The sequence below is a fragment of the Urocitellus parryii genome, chromosome 4 (genome assembly GCF_045843805.1).
Source record: "Urocitellus parryii isolate mUroPar1 chromosome 4, mUroPar1.hap1, whole genome shotgun sequence".
Classification (NCBI taxonomy): Eukaryota; Metazoa; Chordata; class Mammalia; order Rodentia; family Sciuridae; genus Urocitellus; species Urocitellus parryii.
In genome coordinates this window covers 20,423,609-20,444,791 of record NC_135534.1, presented here as the reverse complement: position 1 = coordinate 20,444,791, position 21,183 = coordinate 20,423,609, and the positions used below count along the sequence as shown (strand labels likewise).

Here is a 21,183-nt window from a genome sequence, read left to right as displayed (position 1 = left end):
GTCCCTGCCCCCCATCATCTCCTAGGAGCTTTGCCTGACAAAGGGGACCTGATGCATGACCCAGCCATGGACGAGGAACTGGAACGACTGTAAGTGTCAAGTGGGAAGGCGCTGCCCTCTTGTGGAATCAAATCTGAGTCAGACATGGCTGTGCCCCATCACAGGTCACACAGCACGTGTCAGTGTCAGTAACATGCCACACTGGTCAGAGAAGGGCTTGGGGGCCAGCAAAGGCCTGAGCTATCCTGAGTCCTTGGGGGTTCATCCAAAAGCAAGTGAGCATGGAGGTCCTGGGCTCCGGACATGTGGCACCATGCTGCCCTCCGGACTTTTTCCCTTCTTCAGGTTGGTCCAGGTCCCAGGCCTGGTCAACTCTGCCACTCCAGAGGCCAGCTGCCTACCTTCCCGGATCCCTCCCCGGGTTGGCTCCCCATGGAGACCTCTCCATCACTCCCGCAAAGTGGATGCAGAAAGCGATGGCTCCACTGAAGAGACAGACGAGTCCGAGACTTGAGGAATCTCTAGGGCCCGCCTGTGCCCTGTACTTTCTCCCACTCCAGCCCATGGCACCTCCACTGACCTCCTCTCCACACCTTGCTGTGCTGCCCTCTCCTGATGAAAAGGCTGAGTAACAGCCTCAGCCAAAGGCCAGTTCAGTAATCAGCCAAGCCGAGCAGTGACCCTAGAAACTAAATAGCCCATTCTCCTTGGCCATCAGCCCTTGGGGTTTTGTCAGACCTTAAACTATGGACTGCTCTGAGGCCTCCTCATCACTGGAAAGGGGACCTGGCCTTAGTCTTTTGTTGACTAGTCCTTCTAATTATTAAGAGCAGCAGTTTCTTTTCAGCTAGCCTCTGCTAGTGCCCTGATGAGGGTCATCTCCTCACAGCAGCTCCACTAAGGGGGAGACATGAATAGCTATGCAGGGCCATGATGGTCAGGGTGACACCTAAGAGCAAGTACTAGGAGGACATACCACTGTGGCTTCTGCTGGAGGAATCAGACACCAGCCATGATTGGAAGAAGGGTGGGCAAGAAGATAATTTCATTTTCAAAATCTGCTTTGGGTTTCCTGTATCTAATAGTTAAAATACTGTGAAATAAAGTCCCTTGTGTCCGATAAGCAGTGAGTCTAAAACCACTAGGCTGAAGGGTGAAGGGAAAGGGGAAGTTTGGGTTTGAGTGCTTTACTGGCACGAGGGGCGGTGGGGCTGGTGGGCCCCTCATGCCTGGAGACCTGCTGAGCTGCCAGGGGTCCATCTGCATGTGAGCAGCCAAAGGAGGGGTGCACGCAGCTGGAATGGCCTTCAGAAAAGCTCAGAGGGTTCAGGGACAGGTTCCCATAGCCTTCTAGACCTGGCTACAGAGGGCTGGCACTGCACAACCTTCTTGAAACACTGGACCTGCTCGGGGTTAGGGCGGCAGGGATGCAGCTGTGAAAACAGGCCTGAGGTGTACAAGCTCCCTAAGATTGGAGGAAGGTAAGGCAGGTGGTCTCTTAACTTTTGGGGGGGGTGGAGGCCCAAGGGGCCCAAGCAAAACAGGCTGCCTCTTCTGAAGCAGATGTCCCTACTACTAAGCAAACACTTTCCTAGGCTCCTCATTACCCAAACTATCCATGGATAATTGCAAGAAATGGCTCCTGAAGTCCTGCAGTACTCAGGCCAGGCCTGGGAGGCCTGTCCTAAAACTATTCCAGTTTTCTCCAATCCCAGTGAGCATCAATCACAATGCAGCTACTTCCTAAGTCTCAGAGTGACTCTGGATGGGGATCCAGAAATCAGGATTTTTTCTTCTTTTGGGGTGGGGGGAGCCACAGGAATTGAATCCAGGGATGCTTAACCACAGAAACATGTCCCCAGACCTTTTTATTTTTTTTTTTAATTTTGAGACAGGGTCTTGTTAAGTTGCTTAAGGCCTTTCTAAGTTGCTGAGGCTGACCTTGAATTTATGATTCCCCTTCCTTGGCCTCCTGAGCCACTAAGATTACAAGCATGTGCCCACCATGCCCAATCAAAAATAAGGATTTTTTTTTGGGGGGGGGGGTAACCAGGGATTGAAATCGGTATATCCCCAGCCCTATTTTGTATTTTATTGAGTTGCTTAACACCTCACTTGTACTGAGGCTGGCTTTGAACAAGCAATCCTCTTGCCTTAGCCTCCCAAACCGCTGGGATTACAGACATGCGCCACTGTGCCCTGTAGAAATCAGGAATTTTTATGAACACTTGAAAGGATTCCAAAACTGGAACCCCAGAACCACACTGGAAGTCACTGGCTTTGAGCCCTATGGCTCTACCCATCCTAAGCCTCTACTACCTCCCAGACCAGTAGTTTCTAACTGTACTTGAGGATTCTAAGGGTCACAGAGATGTTTCAGGGGCCCTTGTCAGGAAAGGGAGATCCAAGCCAAGGGGGCGGGTGGGTGTACACAAATGCATCCACACTTTCAGGATTAAAAATGTCCCACTTACGCCTAAATAAATATATATATATATATATATATATATATATATATATATACTTTTTAATTTAAACTCAGTACTGAGACCCATCCCTGTTCAAGCCCCCTGTCATGAGGAATAGGGCTGCTAAGGTTGCTCGGCCCTAGGCTCTGCAGGTGGGCTAAAGGGCCAACTAACACCAGCTCTTTCCTCCGCGTGCAACAGGGTGGTGAGGTCGAGGCTGCAGCGGACTGCACGGCAGCACAGGGGCAAGAGACAAGCTGGAGGCCCCAGAGAGAGTATTCTTGGCTTCAGCAACGACGCCCAACCAGTATCGGTGGGAGCCCAGAGAGTGAGCAAGGGGCTACACTGGGCAGGGAGGCAGGATGGAGGACACTCCTTCACGTTGACCCATAGGGCCCCGTGGGGGCTTTATTTTGACACCACTTTGTTTCAATACAAACAGTCCTGAAAGAAAGTCATGTCCCTCTGGGGAAGGGAAGAGGGAAGAGTGGTCTGTGTTGCTTGGAAGCCCAACCTGAGACCCACAGGTAGGGGTTGGGCCCAGACTGCCAGTATGGCAGGGCAAGATGGCACCAAGGATGACACAGTGCATGGCCCAGCTGCAAGAGGTGAGGCCTGCAGGCCACTGGGGGGCTGTCCAGGCCTCCTCAGCCCAGGATGATGTAGAGGAAGGAAGCTGAGCCCAAGGAGCCTGCTTCTGTCCCTCATGTCCTCAGCTTCCTCAGCCAGCTAGGAGCATACCCACCGCCTCCAGTCAGGACACAGGGCAGATGAGACCCAATGTGGGCATCAACCAGGGAAGAAGGGACAGAGTCCCAGGCGCAGACAGTGGGTGCCATGACCCAGTGATGATAGGGAAGGGTTCAGGGACATCTAGCAGAAGTCAGCCTCTGTGGTGGCAGTGAGACAGGCCTCCAGGCTGATCCCAAATGAAACCTTTAGGTGCCAGATAGTTTCTAGTCCTTAGTAAGGCCTAAAAGAAGGTCCTTCCACTCCCCTGCCTCCAGAAGAGTAAAAGCAGCAGTGGCACGTCCGGAGCTTCTCCCCAGGAGCTGGTCTACAGCATAACTCTTGCTAGGCCTCCCCCTGGTTCCACTGGACAAAGGCCCAAGCCCCCCACCACCTAAAAGGATCCTAGAGCCCACAAAGCCTTAGGCTTTCACGTTCCCAACCTGTGCAAGGGCTGGACCCAGAATAAGTCACCCAGAGGCAACTCCCCCCCCACTCCCAGCATTGCAGGCCGAGCGAGCAGCAGCTTTTGGGCAGGACTGGAAGGACACTAGCACAGAGGAGGGGGCATGAGGGGACCAGAATAGGGGCTTAATCCACAGGCAGAGGACAAGGGCTGGTGCTGACCATTCCCCTTGCCCAAGATCCTCCAAAGTCACCCCACTCACACACCACACACAGAAAGTAACAAATCCTCCCAGCTTCCACAAGGCAGGTATCCCTGGCCTGGGAATCATGAGTTCTTGCTTCTGTCACCACCAGAGGCCTAAGCAAGGAGCTTGTTATCAGTAGGAACCATAGCGATCCTGGGGGGAGGGGAGAAGAAAAAAGAAAGTCAGCATCTACATGGCAGCAACTTCCCAGAATGCACGCTGCTTCCCCCTGTCCGCCCACAGTAGAACTCTAGCAGCAAAGGGCTAGGCCCCCACAGGTAGGAGTACTTGATGAGAGCTGGGGAGGGGAGCATGGACACTAATCCAAGGAGCTAGCCCTCACAGCTGGGAGAGTGGTACAGTTAACAAGATGGGAAAAATCACTGGGCACGGTGGTGCACACCTATAATCCCAGTGGTCAGGAAGCTGAGGCAGGAGATCACAAGTTCAAAGCCAGCCTCAGTAACTTAGCAAGGCCCTAAGCAACTTAGTAAGACCCTATCTCTAAAATAAAATATAAAAAGGGAGGGGAATGTGGCTCAGTAGTTAAGCGCCCGTGGGTTCAATCCCAGTACAAAAATCAACATAAGACACAGCACTGTCTTAGGGAGAGGCCCAACTCTGGAACAGAGTTGAAAGGAAATGCTCTCTTTAAGGCTGCCAGTAGCATGTCTGAATATGGTGAAGGCAAAGCTCCAAGCACTACTCTTCAGACCTCTTCCCCAGGTTCAGCAGCCCAGTCTCACCTGTAAAGAATTCATCACGCCATTGGCCAACACAGCCATCTTGCCAGCCACAGACTTGACACCCTGCTTAAACTGGGCAATATCAGCTGTAGGAAGCACATTCCCCAGAGACACACTTCCTGTAAGAAGCAAGGAAAGGGGTGACTCAGAGCCCTGCAGGAAGCCATTCCCAAAAATAGGGCCCTCCCAGCTGTGCTCTCAAGCCTTGCTTAGTGCCCACCACCCTATCGGGCCCTACCTGCACCATGAGCTCCATCCATGTCCCCAAAGAGGTCCGAAGAGCTGATTGCATTGCTGCCTGAGAGCTGCTGTAGTCGAGACCTGGCTTCATACTAAATTGAAAAGGCAAGACCTGGAGATATTTTGGCCAATGACACAGGAACTCATAGGATGAGCCCTTCTGTTACTAAAGCCCAAAGTAGAGGCAGGGAGAAAGTTCTTGCTTCTGTTTGCTGCTGCCAGCCTCAGGTAGACAATTCTACTTACCTCAGCATCCACCTCCCGCCCAAAGAACATGTCAGATGAGATGGCTTTTGCTCCTGCAAATTTCTGACGTGCTTCACTGGACTCGAGGCTTGAGCTCCGGCTCTCCACTTCCCTCCGGTTTGTGGCTCTGAGGGGTAAAAGTGGAAGATCTTTGACCTTTCTCTTGGGAGAAGCAGAGTACAGAGGCCAAAAACCAAAAAGCACCAATGAATGGCCTTCTGGCCGTGGCTTACCATGCCCTATTCTGTCTGTGGTTCTAAGACTCAGGGACCATCTCCCCTGGTGAGGAGCATTCAAAGGGATACCAGGAGGCCCCTTCTTTTCTCACACTAGAACTGAGTCACTGACAGCCTGAGTATCACATTATTCAGGGTAGAAATATGGTTTGGAGGAGCCTAAAGTTCCACCCCAAACCACTGGGGCTTCATTAAGGTCCAGGAGGCCATGTTGTCACTGCTAACCATTCTACTCCTAGTTATAATTTGCCTAACACTGGAGTAATCACGTCTGTTTTCCTGAGTTTATACATACTCCTCTGTCATGATTAACTGTACCACCCTTTTACTCTCAGATGCATCCCGATGAACAGGTATATGGTCATTCCTGTTCCAGCATTAATTATGCACAGGCACTAGACTAGGGGTTTTACAAGTCTCATTTCATTTAATCCTTCCAGTGACCCTGTGACCTAGTTATTTATGTCCCCATTTTATAAATCAGTGCTTTCAGAAAACTTACCAGTAAAACATTACCCAGATTAAGATGGAATAAGGTTTAATAAAAAGGAGTTAGGTGTATAGCTCAGATGTAGAGTAACTTGCCTAGCATATGCAGGGCCTGGGTCCTATCCCAGCACCCCAATCAATCAATAAGATGACCAGGGACATGCCTTTGGGAGGAGGTCTAAAATCAGCCCTCTCCCACCAGAGAAACAGATCCCAAACTAAACAGGCTGCCAGGCTGTCTGTGACACAGCACAGCTCAAACCACAGCCAGATTCCCTGTCTGATGAGCTAGCCACATGTGGCTATGTACATTTACTAATATTATATTAAATTACATTACAAATTTAGTCCCTTGCTTACTAGTCACATTTTTAGGACTCAGTAGTTATAGCTAGTAGCCATCATACTGGACTTCACAGACAGAACATTTCCATCATTGCAGAAAGTTCTACTGAACAGATACCCTAGAAGATTCTACCTTTCTGAAATAGGCCGGATGGTTGAGATGGTCACTTCTGGCTCCTTGTCCTCTACCCTGTCCATACCCCAGGTGGCATCTGTGTCCCAGCGGGAACCAAAAGTTTCCCCCAAGGAAAAGGGGTTGTCCTTGTACCTAGGGAGACAGCAGAGTGGCTCAGAACAACCTGATAAGGGACATGGTAGCCAAGTCTATGCCCCAGCAATAATCTTACTTTGGGGGTCCAGAGGCAAAAGTTCCAACATCATCAAACAAGTCCAGCTGTGAACGAGAAGATTTTGCACTCACTGGTGTTTCTTGCTCAATCACCTGCATCTCAGACAGCACCGAGTGGGAGACAGAGCTGTGCAGAAAAATGAAGCTGGCATGAAGCTGGAGGTACTGGCACTGCAGCACAAGAGCAGCCACCCAACTGCTGAGTGCTTCCTCAGGCACCACTCAGAACCTTCTTCCCCTGCCCATGCACTATTAAATATTCCTTTTTTTTTTTTTTTCTTTTTTGGTACTGGGGATTGAACCTGGGGCACTCAACCACTAAACCACACCCCAGCCCTTTTTTATTTTTGAACACGGGGTCTTGCTAAGTTGCATACGGGCTTGAGGGCCTTATTAAGTTGCTGAGACTGGCTTTGAACTTGAGATCCTCCTGCCTCACTTCCCAGGGCACTGGGGTTAAGGCATGCGCCACTGAACCTGCATGATATTCCAATTTTTAAGAGACCAAAAATCTATTCCTGAAGTCTCTGCGTTAAGTGTGGCACAAAATGCATCACAGCTGTTCCGCTTATAAAGGTGACAACAATATAAACCCAGTGGTTCTGAAACAGAAGGCATGTTGCCCAACCATGTGTAGACACTAGAAATGCCTGGCAGTTCTCAAGAAGGTCTCAGAAAATAAAGAACTGTCCCAGCCTCTCTAATAAATACCACCCTAGCCTCCTGATCTTAATCTTATTTAGTCCTGATCCTATTTCACTTATGTAACAAATACTTAATAAGCACATACCTACTATATGCCAAGCACTGTGGTAGGTGCTTTAAGACAATAAATAACATCATGTATCCAACCTCAGAGGAAAACTAAGCATGAATCCTGAACTGCTAGAAGACCCTGAACAGGTTCTCAGAAAAACAAAGGCATTTCCCTGCCACACCCTGGGCTGAGCCTCACCTTCGGGCTACCAAGCCCATGCCCAGCCTCTCAGCCTGCTCACGCTTCTTCCCTTCCAGATTCTGTAGCTTTTTCTCCTCCTTCTTCCGATCAATCTGGAGTTCCTGGTAGGCCAGACGCATGGAGGCAACCCTACAGGGGTGAAGGGATTGGCAGCTGGCACCTGTGCTACCCCCACCCCCTACCGTCAACCAGGCCCACTGTGGCAATTGCTCACATGGACTCCTCTGCCTGCTTCTTGGCATCAGCTGCCTGTTGCTCACGGAGTTTCTCTGCCACCTGGGCCTGCCGCTCAATCTCACTGAAGCTCTGGTTGCTCACCTTCTGGGCCCCAAGTCCTTTTTTGGCACCCAGCTGGGGAGAGAACCATGTGACATGGGGCCTGCCAACAAGGCCCCGCCGCTCCCTCCCAGGCATCAATACCCTAGCTATACCCACAAGGAAGAGGTCCTCCTTAAAGTCTAGGGTCAGAAATAGAAGCCCAGTGAGCATGGCTGACAGAACAATGGTTCTGCTGTAGCTGGGCATGAGGTGGCTCACTCAATCCCAGCAGAGGCCTCAGAGAATGAGGACAGTAGTTAAGGCTGACTAGGATCTGCTATGTGCCAAGCACTAGATGTGCTCAGTCTGTCTCCCCACAGCAAGTCCCTGAGGATGGACACCTTTAAATGAGACAAGTTAAGTACCATGCCAAAGTCATAAACCCAGGCAGTCCCACTCCAGCTCCTAATCACTCTACACTACTCTCCCCACCTACCCCTTTCTTAGCTGCAGCTGGCTTCTTCTTGCCAATGATGGAACTTTTCAGTTCTGTGTGAGAAAGAGGGTGGGCATGAGCAGGAGAAAGGAAGGTCAGAGGCAGCAGCTCAGTCCACACCATGCTTCATGGCAAGAGCATCTAAAAACAGCTTCAGGCAGGGGAAGGCCAGGCTACCACCACCAATTCCAACTGATGGCATCCACGCGAAAGAAAGACAAGGTTAGGGGAGCCTTTTGACTCCTAGCAAGTTGCAGCAGGAGCCTAGACCTGAAGCACCAGAGACAAAAGTCCCTGAGCCACAAGTGAAGACCGTTAGGCAGGGGTTAGATGCCAAACACTAGCCTCAGCTCCTAGAGCAGAGAGCTGTGTGCAGAAGGTAGGCTCCCCAAGCAGCTGCAGGTTACCTCTGGCTGGAGGGGCCCCTTTAGCTGACAGAAACATGGACTCTGGAGGAAAAACAGACTCTTGGCTAACAAGGGGCCTGCCCCAGAGTCTCCATATGCCTTCCAAGCCCAGAGGCCTGTACAGAGCCTGCTTTAGACCCAGTCAAGCCAACATTTCCAGGGATCAGCTGTTTAGTTACTCTGCTGGGTTCCTGCCCCAACCCCCAAGAGTCAACAGAACTAAGGTCAGCAAAGGAGATGTTTATTCTAACCAAGTTCGAAGGCCACAAAAGAAAGTAGAAAAGACCTGAAAGACCAAACCAGGGTCAAAAAGACAATGTAGCCTCTAGCCATCAGCAGCTCAGAGCTGTCCCCCAACCCTCAACAGGACCAGACAAGCCAGCCCTACCTCACCCCAGGGATAGGTGTCCAGTCTCTCAATGGCCTCCCCACACTTTGGCTAGATCCAATCCCACACTCAGAGGCAGCCCACCCTGGTCTGTCAATTCAAAGGGCCCAGCTCTGAAGTCAATGTTGCAGCCACTACTTCAATTAGAGTCCCAAACCCAGACAGGTCAGGTGTTAAGTCTCCTATGGCCTCAGTTCACATGACTAGGCAGCAGGTATCTGTAAAGAACACTTGATGCCCACCCTCTCCCAGCCACCCACACCTGCCAGCTGGCATACTGACCCAGAGAGGCTTTGGGTGAGGTGCCAAGCAGGTCGGTGTTTGGGCCTTGCTCTGGCTCTGTGGATACAATGATAGGCGTTAGGCTATAAGGCTCTTGGCATCTTATAACCTCCCTTCAAAGAAAGTGACACATCAAGAGTGCCTGGCTTTCCTCAGCTTGCCATCAAAAGAAAATTCCCACCACTTCCTCCAAGTTACAGATGAATTCCATCCCACCCAAGGCTAAAGGAAGACACCTCTCTCTCTCTCTCTCTCTCTCTCTCTCTCTCTCTCTCTCTCTCTCTCTCACACACACACACACACACTCATTTCTATTTCCTTGGCCATGTATCCCCTTCATAGCTCCAAATCCTTTCCCAGGACCAGGGTACTTGGTTAGAATCTGGGCTGAACTCACGTGCCAGGCCACTGCTGTCTGCAGACGGGACAGGCTGCTGGGTGTCTGAAGGCTCAGTGTCTGGTGCATCCCAGGTAGGGGGCTGAAAAGGAGGCCAGATCACAGAAGCCTTAGTGAGCCACTTATTGCTGGCAAGGAGTGCCAAGAACCTGCAAGTACCTTGAGGGTATAAGGCCCTATTCCTAGCCCATAAGGAATGGACTGGAAGTCAGCAAGTAAATTTCAGTTGCTATTCACCAGAAAGACGCAGGAAACCAGCAGGCCCCTCCCTCCCTCCCTCCACTGTTTACTTAAAGCCTGAGCACATTCCCCTAACAGAAAACCCAACTACTAGACACTTTCCATGTACCAGGCACAAGGCTAAGGGCTCCTCATAGACAAACCACTTAATTATCACAATCAGCCCTTTGAGGTAGCTACATTCCATTTTAGAAACTGAGGTCTGGGCAGGTTAAGTGACTTGGCCACATCACAGAAATGCCAAGTGGAGAGGCAGGGGTTAAAAACTAATGAATCCAATTTCAATACCCAGTGCCAACAGAAGGGAAGCCTTTCTCACAAGGTGGACCATAGGGGAGGGGATCTTTTCAAGAAAAGTCTCCAAGCACAACGCCTCTCTTATAGGGGTAGAAACTAAGAAAAGTTATTTGGGGCCTGAGACTTCTTAAGCCTGGAAGAAGCTTCTCTTACACTCTACCTCCCCAGTTCCTAGGGGTTCATTTCTAAGGAGGATTCTATCACCCTTCTACTTACCTAAAGAATAAAACACCTTGGCCTAACCAGTGGCTAGCAGTTACCAACTCAGTGGAGAACAGACATTCTCTGAGGTATCATACCAAGGCAATCTATGCCATGATCATAGAAGGCCCTTGGCCTTGGTAAATAAACCATCTATCAAGGACAATTGGGGAAATATTCCCTGGGAGTACTCACTTGAGTGTGTTCTGTGAAGAAATCAGAGTCCTTCTTCTCTGGAGAGTGACTAGGAGCACTTCCCATGTTGTCTATCCAAAGCTAAAAGGGAGATGGTATAAAACACAGGGCTCTGAGCACCCTTTCCCCCACTGCCCCAGCCCAGGGACAGGCACTTACATCAGTGCCATGCCTAGCCAGGGCTGCACTCCCCAGCTGCCGGATCTTCTCTCGGTACATCTGGGCTGCTCGGCTATTATATTTGGTGTTGGCATCACTGGCTGTGCATCCATGCTGGCGGAAAAAGGCTGTCTAGAGAGCAAAGAAAAGAATGGAGTGTGCTGCAAGTGATTCTCACAAGAGCAAAAATATTATTGGCAATAGAAAACATCCCCTTTTAATATCCCTGTTATTATTTACACAGACTGATGCACTATTGACACCAGTAGTTTTCCACAGAGGTAAAGTTCCTCTGAAATTCCTGCAAAAAATACTTTGCCACATCCCATTCTCAGAGATGACTGAATGAAGCCCAGCCCTCACTTAACTCCTCCTGAGGACAGCATGCCATACCCACTCTATCCATCTTCCATCCAGGCAGGCCCACAAGAACTCAATGACTGGTGACAGTCAAACTTCCTCAGCCTTTTCTCAAGAACATCTGTCCAGTTTAGTCTGAATTTGAAGCCCCTTTGAGAGATACTATGCTGGTGTTGTAGACCAAGGGACCCTCTGAACAGAGAATAGGGCCCCCTAGGAAATAATTGCAAAATTAGTACCCAGGCAAAATTATGGGAGATTGGAGGGAAATTAAAGGAAATTTACCGCATTGGCATTCCCACCGACTTGCATACACCTCAGCTGGAACCAGTTCCAGTTGGAATCCAACTCTGTGGACCTATGTACAAGAGCTGTGTGTCACTTACCAACAAATAACAGGAGACCTGCTTCCCTGGCAGGCCCACACATGTTATTTGATGTCTGGCTGCTGCAGGCACACAGGAAACATTAATTAGTCACTGCCCCAATTCCTCCACTCTGCCCTGTGCTTTGCCCTTCATTCACCTGTTTCAAAGTGTGCTAATTATTTCCCCAGATAAGAAAGGAAGTCCCACTTTCAGGCACACAAGCTTGGATTTGACTTTACCCTGAAAAATGGTCAGTCTCACTAAGGACATATTCAGCCAAGCTATCTGCAATAACAAGGTCAATGCAGGCTAGTTCTTTCCCCAAAATAACGCTGACAGTCTCAAGTTGGTAGACCGTGAAGAAGGAAGAAAGTTTTGATCCAAACGCGGAGAGGACCGTTTATGTGGCAAGGGGTTCAAACAGGTGGTACCCAGGCCCGAAAAGGCTACTGGACCCCTGCCCGGCCCAGAGGTTTCAAACACCGAATTCAAGATGGTCAAAGTCGAGGCAGCCACTCTCTCTTGCTGACCACACAGCCCTGGTGGAAGCACAGTAACGGCGCGGAGAACCCACCTGATAAAGCTGAGATGGACGCCCAGGGAGCGGTGCACCCCGGAGCAGTCAATGCACAAGAAAACACCATACGTGATACTGGCCCAGCTCGGACTCTTGGCGCCGCAATCGAAACAGGCCTGAGAGGATGAAGCAAATAAGCGAACAGTCAGGGCCCGAGTTGAGGCCGGGCACTGACATCCCAACAAAACCGCCCACCTCGGCCCCTCTCCCTCTCTCAGGCCACGGGGGAAGGGATATCGCTTCTCGGCAGGTGCCAGACCCCGCGCCCCTCCCGTTCATGCACCTTGTTAGTTGGAATTGCTCGAAGTCTCTTAAAAAGGGTCTGAATTTCGGTCTTGCTCGGCTCCGCCGCCATTTTCTCTCCTTCCCAGACACAACCGCGACCAGCCGGTTCTGTCGCGGACCAATCGACGGCTGGGAAGGCGGGCTAAGCCGGCCGGCCTCCGCGGCACTCAGACCAGCTGAGGGGTGGGGTGATCTGGGACGGATCTGAGCCAATGAACAGCCGGATGAACAGGAGCGAGACGTCACAGCAGCGATCACCAGCAGCCGCGAAGTAAACGCCCAGCCGCGTCAGGCCAATCCGCAGCAGGGGCGGGCGACGGCTCGCGGGCAGGCCCAAACTTCCTAGAGAACGCCGCCAGGGGGCGGAGCTGCCTGCCGCCGGCTGCCTGCTGGAGGCGAGCGGGGGAACTGGGGGCCCTAGCTCTGGCCTGTTACTGATCCAAGAGTAATGATTAACAACCCTCCCAAGTTCTTTGTCCCACCGGCCCGAGCACACCGGCCGAGCTTCCGCTCGACTCAAAACCCAGTACCCAACTTCGAGCCTTGGCCAGCTAACACCAAGCTTGATCACCAATCCCTTCCAGCCCAGGTTAGAGTTCTTAAGTTCCACGGAGGTACCAGGTGGCAAACCTTTGCCCAGTCCTAGCGCCCTCTGCCCCATAACACATGATGTGCCCACAGATCTCCCCCAGGGCCTCCCTCCAGGTGCAAGGGTAGAGTATCAAAAAATGCACACAATGCCTGATGGTACTTTTTTCTTTTCTTTTTGATCAAGTTTAATACACACTAGAGTAAGTCACAAAAGAGGGTACTGCAAGCCCAGAACTATGCTCACCCCCAGCCAACCCCCAAGAGCCCCCGAACAGTCCAGGAGCTGGATCCTCTGCTCTTGGAGAGACCAAAGTGCTCCCGGGGAGGCCCAGGCATCCTTAAAACCTTCTTTTACCTCTGACCTCCCATCCTGCTCTTGGCCTACACTCAGTTGGCCCTTCCCTACCAGTCCCATCCTAGACACAGGCCCCTCCCTTCCCTGGGTCCCAGGACTTCTTCCCTCCTCCAGCAGAGGGACAGCAGCAGCAAGATGGTTCAGGGCCCTCAGGTCCGGTTGTCCAAGAGCAGCTGGGCTCTGACCCAGGGTGGAGAGACATCGCAGAAGGACTGTCAGGGTACTCAAGCACCCACACACTCCACATAATTGGCAGGGTACAGGCCAATGCGGCCACTCTGCAACTGGCCCTGGCACCAGCCCTGCTCATCCTCCTCGCTCATCTTCAGCAGTTCTTCCCCTGGAGGAAGGGGGATTGGTCACTGCTAACTGTTCTGGCCCCCAGCCATTCCCACAACTGGGTCAAGTACTGAGGGGAATGGGGTAATCTAAGAGCCTGACAGCAAGCTACAGGAGACCTGGCTCAGGCTGGGGGAGGCCATGGAAACCAGAAAGCTGCCCCACCCCAGACCCAGAAGCAACAATCAGGCCCCAGCTAGCTGGACCCAGAACAGCCTGAATGGCCAAAGAACTGGCTTTTAGGAATGAAGTATCTGGCTTCCCTTTTCCACACCCCTGCTCAGGCAAGTAAGACAGGGACTGAGCCTGAAAGAAACAGGAAAGGGGCCCCTAAGTACCTGCTCGGAAGCTCAGCTCATCAGCTTCCTGGCCAGCGTAGTCATAGAGTGCCCGCACCCGCACCCCAATGGCAGCCTTCCGGGGAGTCTCCTCATCTGACCATTCCTCATCCTGTCCACTGCTGGAAAGGGGAGGCAGAAAGGAGCAACAGCTCAGGTCCCAGAATACCTTGGGCTATAGATCTCACCTAGGACTTAGGGCAAAGGGCTCATCCCTCGGAGGGATGCTGCAGAGGCAGGCAGGGAGGAGCTCAAAGACTCTAGTCACACCTCCGCCATTCACAACTGTGAGCTCAGGTGCAATTCCTGTACACATAACTGAGGTGCAGCAGAAGGGAGAGGGAACATGGAAACTGATTGGAAAATCTAAACCTCTGCAAAACCTAGTATCATTCCCTCTCCTGAGTTGGCCCTTAGGTCCCTGGCACCAATTTTCAACCCACTTCAGGCGTGAAGGGAGGAAGCAAAGGAAAGAAAGGCCAGATGGAGAAGAGCTGTTTCTTTGCCTTAGCCAGGCTCCCAGTTCTCACCCTGGGGACCCAGGGGGCTGGGGTGGGGGTGCAGTGCCATCTCTTGTAGGTACGATGCTGGTCAGAGTAACCTCATCGGGGCTCCGGCCACCCTTCTCCTTCCGGCTGATTGTCCTCTGTGTGTCCAAGGACCACTCCTGTGGGGACAGTGCTTAGGTCAGGCTGGGCTGCAGCTGTAGTGGCAGCAGGGCCATCCAGACCACCTTCAATGACCATACTTCATTCCAAGGCTGGCCTCTCTCCTCCAGCCCACACTAAACTCAGCCCACCTCTAAGCCCCACCCAGCCTGCAACACGTGCCTCAAACTGTGGCCAGTTCATGGCCATGCCCGGCCCGTGGGTGCTGCGCCACCAGCGCAGATCCTCCTCATCACTGGCTGCCTCGATGCCTTGATGCAGGTCTCGGTGAAGTTCATGGAACCTATGGCCCAAGACACTCCATCAGATGGGGAAGTCCTAGGCCCTTGTACTCCCAATGCCATTCAGCCCAGCCAAAGCGAGGAGGCAGAGGCAGAGGGGACCGGAAGCCCACCACACAGGCCATACTTGTCACTGCTGGAGAGGTCAAGGTGCTGGTGCAAGGTGAGTAGCATATCTTTAAAGAAGAGAAGTCGCTGGCGCTCAGCAGCCTGGCAGCTCTCAAAGGCCTGCTCCATGTCCTCCATGTAGCGTGGTGTGTAGCGATGCAGCTCAGCCAGCGTCTGCTCATACTGCGTTTTTGTCTGGGTGAAAGAGAAGGGAGGTGCCAGTGAGGATGGGACCACTCTCCACTCAGAACTCCACCAGCATTTACCAGGCACAGCCACCATGGACAATCAGGCCTGAGACCCAGTTCCTGTCCACAAGGACCCCAGCATCCTAACAAGGGAGGTGACATCCAGGCACAGTATCTGTAAGAGTTGGGTGGAGAATGAGATGGGGTCAACTACAGGAAAGGGTGTGAGAAATCAGAAAAGTTTCCTGGAAGAGGTAGAAACTGAATAGCACCTCAAAAGATGGGGAGGATCTAGATACGTAGCACTGGAGGGAAGGGCACTCCAGGCAGAGGGGGCAATCTGAGAGCCAGTCCCAGGTGGCACTCTATAGGAAAGGAGCTAGAAGTTCTTAATGGCTAAAGACACCCCAGTTGCCTGAAATCCCCTATTTCTCCCCCGAGGCCAAGTATCACCTTCTCTCAGGTCCTTCCTTTAAAAGATCACCTGGAGAGAGGGGAGGCAAACGAGGACTAGAGCAATAAGATGCTGGAAACCAGAAAAAGCATTCAGGGAGCAAGTTTCATTGAGAAAGCCTTGCCCCACGCCTGTACCTTCTCTGCCTCCTTGGTACAGCGTCCGACCCGCTCTTGCAGTTTACGCAGCTGCTCCTGGGACGTGGCGCTGTCTGCCTTTGCATGGCTCTCCCGGGTCTGGGCTGTCTTCTCATCCTTCCGGGCTGCATGATAGCTCTTCTTGGAAGCCTCAACCTGACATGTGTGGAAACAACACTTGACCCTAGACACCATGTACTGTCCCCCTTGAGTCCTATGCAGACCCCGAAGGGGCCTGTCCAATCCCCACCAAACCCAGCCTCACCTCCTTCAACCTCTTTAGCCAGGGCTTCTGGGCCTTGCGGAAGCCATCCTCTGCAGCCCGGCTCTCGCGGAAGCCACCCAGCACTGGCCGGTGGAAGGCCCCCCGCTGCCAGGTGCGAACTCGCTCACTGTCTGGCCCATGCAGCTTCTCCCGCACCTCCAGGTGCAGCTCGCTCAGCCGCTCAGCTGCGGTGAAGAAGGCATGCCAGGCCTTCTCCAACGTGCCATACTGGGGGCCTGCAGATGGATGGGGCTTAGGCCAGGCTGGGGGTATCACCCCAAACAGCACAACTCCTCTCACTGGTGCTACTCTGGGTGCCAGGCACAAAGGCAGGGGAGCGGGGTGCAAAGATGAATGCAGTGATGTCAGCTGCTGCTTACAAAATGCCAATTTTGTGCCCTGAGAGGGCAAATCTTACTCAATCCTTGTCTCTACCACTATTGTGATACAGTGTCATTACCAACATGGAGGCCCAGAGAAACAGAGGCCCAGAGAAGTCAACTTAACTTGCCCAAAGCACTGGAGTGAAGCCGAAGGCAAGTCCCACAGCTTCTCTGAACTTCCAGTTTCTCCTCTAGAAAATGCACAGAGGACTGGTAGTATAACCCAATGGTAGAGCACCTGCCTAGCATGCCCAAGGCCCTAGGTTCCATTCCCAGCACTAAAACAAAAAGAAGAAAGAAAAATGCATAAAACGGACCATCTCTATCCTAGATTTGTTAGAAATATCAGAGTAACTCACGGACATACTTTGCAAACTGCAACGGCACAACTATGTAGGTAACCAGGAATTTAAAGGGAAGGCAGAAGTAGAAGCCCTGAACTTTCCACAAGTGTAAAAAGAAGCCGCCCTGAGGGTCCCACTCTCACAGTTCTCTCTGCTCCCTGCTAGGCCTGCGGATGGCTCACCTTTCTCCACGGCGCCTCTCCACTTACGAGCCCAGTCAGCCAGCTGCTGGGCATAGGCCTTCTCTATGCGAGCACGCTCCTGGAAGCAGCTGACCAGGTCTCCACACAGCCGGTGCCCATCCTCCACCCGCTGCACTGTCCGTCTATAGTTGCCAGCCTGGGGACACATATGAGAAGGGCAGTTTCACAGGAAGAAGCCCCCTCTCAGGTTGAGGTTGACAGCTAGGTTCCTCTTCTGGACAAGTGCTAAGCCCAGAGAACAGGGGGCATTTCAGTGCCACCCAAAACCCAGGCCCCAGCTGCTCACCTCCCAGAAACTGCCCCCGAAGGCCTCCCCTCCAGCGTCCTCTTCTGGAGCCATGGTGTCCCCGCAGCACGGAATGGTGGCAGATTTGGGGCTGTGGAGGGCAGATGGGCAGATAGGGAAGCTCGACCTATACTTTGGGAGCTAGGAAAAGACCTTCTGCTCTCTCTGAGTCTTATCCCACTCTCATCCCCACCACCCAGGAACCATCAGAGCTAGGACTGAGCAAGCAGGGGGCTGGAAGTCCCCAAGCAGAGCCTTTAAAGGGTCAAAGATGGCGATTTCAAAGCTCTTCCACTTGCCCTAGGTCTGTCCTTCTCTCATGTACCTGGAACCCAGAGATCACTTCAGGGACCTAGATGTCCAGCTCCAAGCTGCCACTGTGATCTGCCTTGAAGTGAATAAGAGCAAAGCAGGGGGTAAGGGTGGGGGCTTAGTGTGTCTTGGGCGGTGCCCGCTCCCCGATATAGCAACTGCTGTCAGAAGCCAGATTCCAGGCAGGAGAATGCCAAGCGGGTCACACGATCCAGCCAGGGATTAGGTGGCAGGCGGGGGTGTGTGGTGGGCAGAAGGCCCCACTCCCTGCATTCTGGATGAGAGAAGAAGACTCCTACCCAAGCCAGGGCTCCTCTTGCCTCCCCTTGAATAAGGCAACCCGTTAGCAGACCAGGCCAAGTCAGAGGGTGGCCAGCCACAGTCCCATAGCTGCCTGGGCTGGCAAGAGCAGAAAGGGAGCCAAGAGGCCTTATCCCATCTTGGCCAGGAAGCGCAGACAAGTGCATTTTATTGTCGTACAAGAGCGTCAGCTTCTCTAAGGTGGAAACCCCTTTCCCCAATAAGCTTCCATGCCAGGGTAGTGCAAGACTCAAACACGGCAATGAATGAAAAATGCCAGGGTCCCAGCAGTCATAAGGAGATACTCCTTCCCCTCCCCAACATCCACAGAGGTCCCTCAGTGCCCCATGGGTAACAAACAACACAGTCCTGCCCTCAAAAAGCCCAGAGTCTGATGCAACATGAGGAAGCCAGACAGGCCACTAGCCAGTTAGAAAAGTGTTCTCCAGAATGGCAAAAGAGGGCAAGGCGAGTTCTGATCCCGCAGCCACCACCTGGGGGACCAGAGGACACAGGGGTATGTGACCACTCCCGCACCCGCCTCTAGACAGGATCTCAGCTGTCCCCGGCACTGACTCACAGCCCCTAGAAGGAAACAGCTTCCTCTAAGCAAGCCCATGGCCCAAGGGACAGTTAGGCTTGGGGGACAGAGTGTGTGCCTACTGGCCCAAAGCGGGGCTCTGTCAAATGCTTCCTTCAAACTACTGAATCTCTCTGCTCATCCTTCAAAACTCAAATGGGGACATCTTATCCATAGCTATTCCCCTCCGTCCCTCTATCCTCTGGACTCCCACAACCCCTGTAAGACCTCAATCAGGGCATATATCCCATGGAATGTGACTGACAGGACATCTGTCCCCTGTCATTGACAGACTTCAGCAGTTCTGAATTTGTGTTTTCCCAGGCATTGGAATCAGAAATAATTAGCTAAAAAAAATAAACAAAGGACTAACTCAGTGGTGGAACGTGTGCTTAGCATGTGCAAGACCCAGGGTTCAATCCCCAGTTCCAAAAAGAAAAGAAAAAATGAATGATGTCCACCTGAAGACCAGGAAACCCACTGGCCTCAGCAGCTGTGGGAAAGCCTGGCCTTGGAGGCTTCCTGCCTCCAATTGCAGGAGGTACAGCTCAGCCCTCTCTGGAGGCCTCATAGGGCTACAGGCAATGGAGGTATCTGAGCAAAGAGCAGCTGCCTCACCAAGGCTCTTCTTCACCTTGCTTCCTCTTAAGTGGGTCCCACTTATCCAGAAAGGACTTGCCAGCCAGAGAGAGAGAGAAAGAGATCTGCAGCCATAAATCACAGGGCCTTTGGAGCTAAACCAATGAGCTATCAGGGCTGGGGCGGCCCCTGCCTGCTTCAGCCTCCCTGCTCCCTGCTCCCCAGAGAGCTGCCCCCCACTAGTTCCCTCTCTGGCCCCAGAACAGAGCAGGCTGTGTGTACAGGGTTGGCACAGCTCCCCAGGGCCTCGCAGAGCAAACACAAGCTCAAGCCCCAGGCACAGCCAGGCCCCACAGCCAGGCTTCATCTAGCTCCTGGGGTGGGCCTTAGTCCCTGATGAGAAGGGTTGGCACAAGGTGAACTCAGCAGAAACCCAAATCAGGCCAAACACTCTGCAACAGGCAAGAGCTCAGAAAGCAAGTAAGAAAATCTTCCCAGGCCAAGGGAGCACACCTACTGGGCCCAGAGAAGTCTTCTGCAGCTTGGCAGGGTCTACTCACAGCTGCTGGGGCCAAGGTAGGGAGTCCCGGATTTCAGGGAAGAATCACTCTCCCCACCTGAGGCTGGAAGGTGGCCGGGCCCCACATCAGCCCTCACCCCTACCAGAAGCTGGGGGCATGCCCCTGGGAGGGAGCACAGCCACCCGGCCCTGCCCAGCGCTAGGTCCTGAGTCACAGGCTGCGCCCAAAACCTTCTTCCCCAGCAGGCCCTCCGGGTCAGAGTCAGCCCACAGCCCTAGGATTTGAAGGCACAGGAGCGGGCAGTCGCTGGCCAGAAAGGGGCGCTGAGGCCGGTGGGGCTGGCACCAGCAGCCTGAGCGCTCCGAGGCTGGGGGAGGGGGTGGCGCCGCGAAAGGGGGAGGAGGCCGGGCCAGGGAGGGGCATAACAAAGGGGCTCTTTTGGAAACCCGACCTGCCGGCTGAGGTGCCTGCTCCTTGATGACGCACTCCAAACCCGAGACTCCACACCAAATCTTGGAGCCCAGGGCCTGCGCGTCTCTGGCCTCAACCCTTACGGGACAGAGCCCCTCGACAGACCCCACTCCACCCCTGCTTCGGCCCAGCGCTGCACAACTCTGAGCCCGTGAAGCCCACGCGGAGGCGGCAGGGCCAGGCCTAACCATGGAGGTTCTCGGACTTCTTGGCCAAACTTGTTGAACTTGGTTTCGGCGGGGGTGGGGCCAGCCCGTCACCGAGAAGGAGAGTGGGAGCCCCCAGCCAGGGCCCGCACCGCGATGGACTCCAGATGGTAGCCCTGCGCGGCCGCCCCAGGAATTGGGGCTCTTTGAAGAGGATCAGGGGTCGCCGGAGAGTGAGGCCCCTTTAGGGGCCCTAAGGCAAATGCAGGGAGGGCGATTTGGGACGCCTGGGGAAATGGTTTGACCCTCCAGCCCCGACGTTACCCAATCCCCTACAGGCCTGAGGAATCATGGAGTTGGAGGCGCCGCGAACGAGACGCCCCCTCGCCTCGGCGGCAGCCCTTCGCGGCTCCAAGCAGAGCCGGGTGGCTGGGGTCTCCCGGAGCGGGAGTCGGTCCCAAATGCAAACTTCAGGAGCCTAAGGACCAGAGGGCGGGCTGGAGCCATCGCTCCCGCAGCCGCGTGTCCGCGCGTCCCCTCCAGGGCACTCACCGCGTCCTCCCTGGGCCCCTCGGCGGGTGGGGGTCCGGCCACGCTCCGGCCCGAGTCCTACCACTCCCCGCCCGGGCCGCCGCCTCCCGGAGCGCGCCCGGCCCTCCCCCGGGAAGCCCGGCCCCCGGCCCCGCCCTCTCCGCGCGCTGCAGCCCCAACCCCACCAGCCCGCGGCCCCGCCGCCGGGGCTCCAGGCACAGCCGGAACCCAGGACTCTGCGGGCGTGGACCGTGGGGTCCGCCGTCGGGCGAGGAACACAGGACCGACTCTCCAGAGTGGCGCCGCCAGGCTTTCAGGGAGTCAGATTTCGGCTCTGCCCCTCCGCAGGGCTTGGAAGAGTGACAAGTACCGGGTCTGCACCGGCACCCTTGGAGGGGTACCCGTGGAGGGGGCGGAGAGCTACTCTGTCTTAC

The 21,183-nt window shown here is 53.6% G+C and overlaps 3 protein-coding genes across 10 annotated transcripts in view; 1 reads left to right on the top strand and 2 right to left on the bottom strand.

Moving 5' to 3' along the window:
* Positions 1–2,806, top strand: part of Cstpp1 (centriolar satellite-associated tubulin polyglutamylase complex regulator 1) — a 193,828-nt gene extending 191,022 nt beyond the window's left edge. Inside the window, exons 8-9 of the mRNA XM_026399062.2 lie at positions 26–89; positions 346–2,806. Of these exons, the coding sequence (XP_026254847.1) occupies positions 26–89; positions 346–514 (233 nt within the window). The 3' untranslated portion in view covers positions 515–2,806. The remainder of the gene's footprint in view (positions 1–25; positions 90–345) is intronic.
* A 44-nt stretch (positions 2,807–2,850) lies between these two features.
* Arfgap2 (ARF GTPase activating protein 2) lies at positions 2,851–12,557 on the bottom strand. Of its 2 annotated transcripts, XM_077798112.1 has the most exons (17): positions 12,368–12,557; positions 12,082–12,200; positions 11,425–11,497; positions 10,780–10,911; positions 10,621–10,701; positions 9,688–9,769; positions 9,291–9,347; positions 8,621–8,662; positions 8,214–8,266; positions 7,674–7,810; positions 7,457–7,588; positions 6,500–6,628; positions 6,286–6,420; positions 5,083–5,209; positions 4,835–4,928; positions 4,597–4,715; positions 2,851–4,003 (listed from the first exon to the last, which is right to left on the bottom strand). In XM_077798112.1, the coding sequence occupies exons 1-17, from the start codon at positions 12,437–12,439 to the stop codon at positions 3,983–3,985; spliced, it is 1,605 nt and encodes a 534-aa protein (XP_077654238.1). In that variant the 5' UTR covers positions 12,440–12,557; the 3' UTR covers positions 2,851–3,982. The 2 variants fall into 2 exon arrangements, with proteins under 2 accessions (XP_077654238.1, XP_077654239.1); XM_077798113.1 differs by lacking the exon at positions 8,621–8,662.
* A 560-nt stretch (positions 12,558–13,117) lies between these two features.
* On the bottom strand, positions 13,118–20,879 carry Pacsin3 (protein kinase C and casein kinase substrate in neurons 3). 7 transcript variants are annotated; one of them, XM_026399105.2, is made up of 11 exons: positions 20,771–20,879; positions 19,641–19,703; positions 17,310–17,400; positions 17,003–17,159; positions 16,094–16,329; positions 15,829–15,984; positions 15,069–15,244; positions 14,823–14,943; positions 14,523–14,659; positions 13,993–14,114; positions 13,118–13,655 (listed from the first exon to the last, which is right to left on the bottom strand). In XM_026399105.2, exons 3-11 carry the CDS (start codon positions 17,361–17,363, stop codon positions 13,540–13,542), a joined length of 1,275 nt encoding a protein of 424 aa, XP_026254890.1. In that variant the 5' UTR covers positions 17,364–17,400; positions 19,641–19,703; positions 20,771–20,879; the 3' UTR covers positions 13,118–13,539. The 7 variants fall into 7 exon arrangements, with proteins under 7 accessions (XP_026254890.1, XP_026254885.1, XP_026254891.1 ...); XM_026399100.2 differs by lacking the exon at positions 19,641–19,703 and adding an exon at positions 17,635–17,697 and having other exon boundaries at positions 20,771–20,878; XM_026399106.2 differs by lacking the exons at positions 19,641–19,703; positions 20,771–20,879 and adding exons at positions 17,635–17,697; positions 19,594–19,618 and having other exon boundaries at positions 13,993–14,111.
* Between the last annotated feature and the right edge of the window lie 304 nt (positions 20,880–21,183).

Coding starts and splice junctions, on each gene's coding strand:
- Arfgap2 (XM_077798112.1), bottom strand. CDS start 12,439: ATGGCGGCGGAGCCGAGCAAGACCGAAATTCAGACCCTTTTTAAGAGA. Junction 10,912..11,424: donor TCGGTGGGAATGCCAATGCG/GTAAATTTCCTT, acceptor TTTGCTCTCTAG/ACAGCCTTTTTCCGCCAGCA. Junction 4,716..4,834: donor GGATGGAGCTCATGGTGCAG/GTAGGGCCCGAT, acceptor TGCTTCTTACAG/GAAGTGTGTCTCTGGGGAAT.
- Pacsin3 (XM_026399105.2), bottom strand. CDS start 17,363: ATGGCTCCAGAAGAGGACGCTGGAGGGGAGGCCTTCGGGGGCAGTTTC. Junction 17,160..17,309: donor TCGGGGGCAGTTTCTGGGAG/GTGAGCAGCTGG, acceptor ATGTGTCCCCAG/GCTGGCAACTATAGACGGAC. Junction 16,330..17,002: donor GAGAGGCGCCGTGGAGAAAG/GTGAGCCATCCG, acceptor ATCCATCTGCAG/GCCCCCAGTATGGCACGTTG.